Source organism: Sorex fumeus, unplaced genomic scaffold (genome assembly GCF_029834395.1).
Source record: "Sorex fumeus unplaced genomic scaffold, SorFum_2.1 ptg000030l, whole genome shotgun sequence".
Classification (NCBI taxonomy): domain Eukaryota; kingdom Metazoa; phylum Chordata; class Mammalia; order Eulipotyphla; family Soricidae; genus Sorex; species Sorex fumeus.
The window spans coordinates 866304-872780 of NW_026606087.1; the positions used below are offsets into that span (position 1 = coordinate 866304).

The 6477-nt window shown below is 40.7% G+C and overlaps 1 protein-coding gene across 1 annotated transcript; it reads right to left on the reverse strand.

The window, feature by feature from the left end:
• Nucleotides 1-4884: 4884 nt before the first annotated feature.
• Nucleotides 4885-5485, reverse strand: LOC130025378 (ADP-ribosylation factor-like protein 1). Its single transcript, XM_056116332.1, has one exon. It carries the CDS (start codon nt 5464-5466, stop codon nt 4885-4887), a length of 582 nt encoding a protein of 193 aa, XP_055972307.1. The 5' UTR covers nt 5467-5485.
• Nucleotides 5486-6477: the final 992 nt, after the last annotated feature.

Genomic DNA, 6477 nt, shown 5'->3' on the forward strand with positions numbered 1-6477 from the left:
TCAACGCATAGTTCGTTCACTTTTCTGCTCCAAGCTGTCGGGTTCTGCATTAAGTCCTTGTGTTTCTGGGGCCGTGGCCGTGCTGGAGAGCCGCTCGCGGGGGGCAACTGGTGACCTCAGTAGGACGTGAAGGACGGACCGGAACGACCCCCTTCCCATGAGGTTTTAGTTGCCCCCACAGCCCCGGCTCATACCTGCTGTCCACAAGGCTCCCATGTGGCCGCCATCTTTCTTTCCAGAGAGGAGAGGGCGAATGGGGCAATACCCTTTCCCCTCCGGACAGTCATGATGGCCTGGATTAACGCATAGCCCGTTCACTTTTCTGCTCCAAGCTGCTGGGTTATGCATTAAGTCCTTGTGTTTCTGGGGCTGTGGCCGTGCTCCAAACTTAACTATGATTTTCAGAGAGAAACGTTGGGTGGTTTACTTTGTATATATGGATCACTTTGGTTTTGAGGAAAAGTCCTAGTTCCCGCATACTCGAGCTGTGGTTGTAGAGGCTTCTGGTCACCGGGGTTCCATCTGGGGGAGGCGGGATGCGGTACCTACCCCATCTGGGGCTTCCCGATGATCTCGGCTCTTTTTGGAACCTGTTTTTTTTTTTTCCTTCGGGATCTGTGGATCCCGCCCTCCATGTTGTCCTTCTCTTCGGCTGAATGCTGTAAATATGGCGCTGGGGGGCGGGCTGTGGGTGTGACTTCTGGAATCAGAGGTTACCTGGGAGGTGTAGTCCCGGGAGATTTGAGGAAAAGTCCTAGTTCCCGCATACTCGAGCTGTGGTTGTAGAGGCTTCTGGTCACCGGGGTTCCATCTGGGGGAGGCGGGATGCGGTACCTACCCCATCTGGGGCTTCCCGATGTTCTTGGCTCTTTTTGGAACCTGTTTTTTTTTTCCTTCGGGATCTGTGGATCCTGCCCTCCATGTTGTCCTTCTCTTTGGCTGAATCTGCACACTCATTTTTAATACTTGTTGAGGATACTAATAATTTCACATCGAATTCGTTTTCATCCTTGTTGAATAATTATTGACCACCATCATAGGACTTTTTGGTCTCTCAAGTCAATTACATTGATCTTTATGCCATTATTATAGTTTTGAACACTATAACTTTTAAAAACAAACAAACAAAAAATTTAGGCTACAACTCACACTGCTCAGGGATTACTCCTGGCTCTGTGCCCAGGGTGTTGCTCCTGACAGTCTCAGGATCATATGTATATATGATGCCCTGGATCAAACCAGGGTCAGTCATATACTGGCAAGTGCCTTTATCTCTGCACTATCTCTCCAATCCCTTGAAAACTAGCTTTTTATTCAGTGTGGAAACTGGGAAATTTCTGTCCTTTTTTTCAGCTCTTCTCTGTTTTCCACGTTGGATCATTTAAATTGACATTATCTTCAAATTCTGAGTCTTTCTTCTGTTTCTCTAGCCTGCAAACTTTATCCAGGGAACTTTTTGTTATTTTATTTTCACGTATAAAATATTCCTTTGGACCTTTATATTTTTATTTCTTTGTAGAAAATTTCTATCTTTCTATTAGCTTTACATTTTTCTTTTTTTAAAAAATTAAAATAATATTTTCATGACTCTTTATAGTTTCAACTTTTTTTTTTACTGTTCTTGGAACATTAAAAAAACCTACTTTAAAATACTTGCTTATTGCAACATCTGGTTGTTTAACTTTTATTTTTATTGTCTTCTAAAGAATAATTTGACTTTTTTCTCTATGAATGTTATTAAGATTCCAGGTCTTATTTAAATTCTTTGGAGAATACTGGAGGATTTTGTCAGTTTTGTTTAGCAGATGCTTAATCATATTAATTCAGAACACACTTTTTTTTTTGATGGAGGGGCGGCTATACCCAGCATTGTTCAGGGCTTATTCCTGGTTCTGTGCTCAGGGATCACTCCTGGTGGGAGCTCTGGGGAATATATCAGTTGCCAGGGATTGAACTTGGATTGGCCATGTGTACGGCAAGTGCCCTACCTGCTGTTTTATCAGCCCTAGAACACACTTCCTTATCTGACTTAGTGTTTTGCTTATTTTTTAAATTGAAAAGCCATTTTTCCACTGTTAAGAGTCCATAAATCTGCCAAGAAGAATCAGGAATAATGATCTTCTTACCAGTTCATCCCCAAATCCACTGGAAGCAGGAGGCCAAGGGACAATCCCACCATAGTTCCTGTGCTCAGAGAGGTCTGCTGGGAGAACAGAGCATGCATAGGATGGGAGGTAGGGGTGGGGTTCGGGAAGGAAGAGCTAGAGAAGAGCAAAAGCACAGGAAAGACGGATAAACGGTTAGTTTGATGTCAGTTCAATTCTCACAGCTTTTGCAGAGTGCCACCCAGAGGCCAGTCTGATACTTGGGTCATAGATAATATGTGTAATTCTGTGCTCATGACCTATTCTGTATTCTGTCCTATGTGAGATTCATTGTATCCTATGTGAGACTCGTTGTGGTTGTGTCCGTGTATGCATGTGTGTGTGTGTGTGTGTGTGTGTGTGTGTGTGTGTGTGTGAAGATTCATATGTTTTCAGTTTTGGAAATGAGCATCAGAGTTTATAAGCAGCTTTACAGAATTAAAAAATTTTCTTTTCGTGGTTCTTCAAGCCCATGTTCTTCCTTGAATTCATATCTCACTTGCTGTCTCTGTGTTTCTTTGCTTGCTTATTTCCACCCCGAGATAACGTGTGTTATCTCGGGAACATATACTTTTTTCCCTACTCCCCCTTCACATCTTTCTAAATAAGTTTCAATACAAACTTTCTTGCTTCACCAAAATACAACAACAAAATTTTTTTCCTTCAAAAAAATAGAAAAGAGAAACAAGGCATAAAAAAGCAAAACCCAGTAGAAGCAATAGATTTTGAAGAACATCTAAAAATATTCATATTTTTGACTTATTAGGCACTGAATTTAATATAAGCATTAATATAAATTTAATGTATTTAGCAAAATTAAGGTAAAGGTAAAAGGTAAAGGCCCTCCCATTGATCGTCGATTTGCTCGAGCGGGCCCAGTAACGTCTCCATTGGATACTTTGTTGTTACTGTGTCTGGCATATCGAATACTCTCGGTAGCTTGCCGGGCTCTCCGAGAGGGGCGGAGGAATCGAACTCGGGTCGGCCATGTTGGCCGCTTGTAAGGCGAACGCCCTACCCGCTGTGGAGCGACAGCACAGCAGGTAGGGCGTTTGCCTTGCACATGGCCGAGCCGGCCGACCTGAGTTCGATTCCTCCGCCCCTCTCGGAGAGCCCGGCAAGCTACCAAGAGTATCTCGCCCGCGCGGCAGAACCCGGCAAGCTCCCCGCGAGGTATTCGATATGCCAAACACAGCAAAATTAAGGATGGATTAAAAATATGAAGAAAGAATAAGGGGCAATAAAAGTTAATCTTGCTAACATTATAAAAGGAACAGAAGAGAAATCATAGAGATGAAATTAAAATACTTAAAATTTGAAATTCAGTTAGACATTACTCAAAGGTAAAAGTAGAAAAGTTTTCTAGCCTGTAAGCCCAGAGATAGAACTGTGTAGAGAACATGAAAGAGAAGTTTAGAGACATGGAAAACACAATATGAAAACTGAATAAGTACAACCATGGATTCAAAGGAGGTGATAGAATTGGGCAAAGGCAATAGTGGAGAAGGACTTTCCGGAATTAGTGAAAAAAATCAGACATTAATATATTAACACATGAAATACATTGTGTCCTAATGTAAATGAATAAAAATACATACACCACTGGTTGTGCTATAGTTAAACTGCAGGAAACCAAAAATTCAGAAAAGATCTTAAAAGCAGATTGGAGAAAGATCATCTATCAATAACTATTAGACTAACATTTTTCCCCCAATCAAGATTAGAGGAAGACAGGAGATAGGAAATATTTGACAGTGATTATAATTAAAAATGAGCATATTCTATGACATTATCTCTAAAAAAGAGATATGGTATCAAAAGAAATAACTGAAATATATATGTATATGTAAGAATGGAATGTATTCTGCATGAGACATTGAAAGTCAATAGGAAAGAGCTAATTTTCGAATAAATAACATGGGAATAATTAAAAAACTATTTTTTGTCTTTTTTGGGGAGGGGTTGGGGCCACACCTGGCAGTGCTCAGGGGTTGCTCCTGGCTCTGCACTCAGAAATTATTCCTGGTGGGATTGGGGAACCATTTAGGATGCTGGGGATGGAATCCAGGTCAGCCACATGCAAGACAAGCTATTATCTCTCTGAACCCTAGACACCTATTTTTTTAATTTATTTTATTTTTTTAGGCGCCTATTTTTGAAAGTAAAATTTATATGAGACCTTTACTTCATCCCATGCAGAAAATTCATCTAAATGGTTTAATAACCAAAATGTTAAAAAAAGTTAACATTTTTAAAAGATGTACAGAAAATATATTTTGACCTCAAAGTAGAAAAGAATTACTGTGTAAAACGCAAGAAGAATCTAATGGAGGCTAAACTTTCTGTTTGACTGTACTGGGAATTGAACTCAGAGCTTCACACATGCTTGGCATGTACTCTATCACTGGGAGACATAAAGGAAAAGATGAATAATTTTTTTATATTCTTTAATAGGACTGTATTTGAATAAGAATTTCATACAAATAGAATATATGCCTTAACACAAGAAAGCAAGGAAGGAATATTTTATGTTACACAGAACAGACATTCAGTTTGTTCAATCAAGGTAAGTTGCCTCTCCGCTTCTTATTCTATGTATTACAAACGTGGCAGTCAGTTTGGTGGAGGCCGACAGTCATACAGCCTGTCCAGTTAGTAGTGTGAAGTACATGTGACTGTTGTTGCCGCAGGGGTTGTGCTAATGCAGTCTTCATTGCAGAGACGTGATAGAATTTACTGTTTACTCTGTGTGTGTGTGTGTGTGTGTGTGTGTGTTCGGTGTTTCCACTAACCATTCCATGGCCTCATCAAGACCAGTGCCTTTGGTTGCAGAAGTTTTGAATATTTGCCATTTTCGGTCCTTCAAAGCAGGTAACCCAAGCGAATCTGCCATCTCTGAGGGAGTCATGGCCTGTTCCATGTCTTGCTTATTTGCAAACACCACTAAAATAGCTTCCCTTAGCTCTTCCTCCTCCAACACGGCAACCAACTCTGACTTGGAAATGCCAACTCGGTCTCGGTCACAACTGTCTACTACATATATGATAGCATCTGTGTTAGAATAGTAACATCTCCAGTAAGGCCTGATACTTGTCTGTCCTCCTAAATCCCATACTTGGAATTTAAGATTTTTATATGTTACCGTCTCAACATTGAATCCAATGGTCGGAATTGTAGTAACGACTTCTCCAACCTGCAATCTGTACAAAATTGTAGTTTTTCCTGCTCCATCTAATCCCAAAATTAAGATTCTCGTTTCCTGGGTTCCAAACAGACTAGAAAAAATACTGGAGAAAAAGCCCCCACTGACGGCGGTCCCCATCGACGGTCACGCCGGGCCCGGTGTGTTCTGCCCCGGCGCCGCCGCCTCCGCTCACCGTGGGATCCGGCTCGGGCGCGGTTTCCCGGGCCGGCCGGCCGCTCAGCCAGCAACTTCCACGTCAGACTCCCGGCGGGCGAAAAGATGAATAATTTTTATTATAGTGAAATTTAAACTTCTGTATAAATTGATAACAATACATAAAAATTGAAAGGCCTAAAGATAGGGAGAAGATACTGTCACACACACATATGTACATGTACGTGTGTGAGACAGTATCTTCTCCATAAATGTACATGTACATATGTGTGTGTGTGTGTGTGTGTGTGTGTGTGTGTGTGTGTGGCTCAAAGACATGAGACCCATTAGTAAGCTGAGACAAATAAATGGGTAGAGATTATAAACAGAATAGGAAAGTCAGCTTATTTATCAGCATATAAAGAAGGTCCTCACACTTTCCTTTAACATAGTAATATTTGAAATAAGTAGCACACAATCTTACACATTGTATTCAAATAACTACTATCCTAATGAATAAGAAGAATAAACTCAAATATCAAGCTCTGGGAACAGAGACAGAGGAAATGATTTCAATAGTAACTGTAAAATTCTATTACTTTATCAGTAAGAGACATTTGTAGCTTGTTAATTTATGATAAATCTAGATATTAAGTGCATGGATATTTGTATTACTGTTTTCTACATTCTTTTGTCTACTTAAAACCTTCAGTAATATTTTGAAAACTAAGAAAAAGAAATCCCAGTGTGATTACAGATAAGAGTGATCACCATATTGATTTAGTACCTAGTACCTGCTTGACACTCTTAAGCACTCTGTCTGGAACATGTTATTTAACACTTACTATAATGTAAAGATAGTGACCCCAGTTCTCTCAGTCATCACTAGGCTGGGTACAGCAGGTCCCGCTTTGCTACTGGAAGCTTTTGAGAAGTCACAGGCCTCTGTTTCCTGCAGGATTCTGGGGGCTGGAGGTGTTAGCTGGAGCCTAGTGA

Bases quoted from the DNA above. Each gene is read 5' to 3' on its own strand.
- LOC130025378 (XM_056116332.1), bottom strand. From the start codon at position 5,466: ATGGGGACCGCCGTCAGTGGGGGCTTTTTCTCCAGTATTTTTTCTAGT.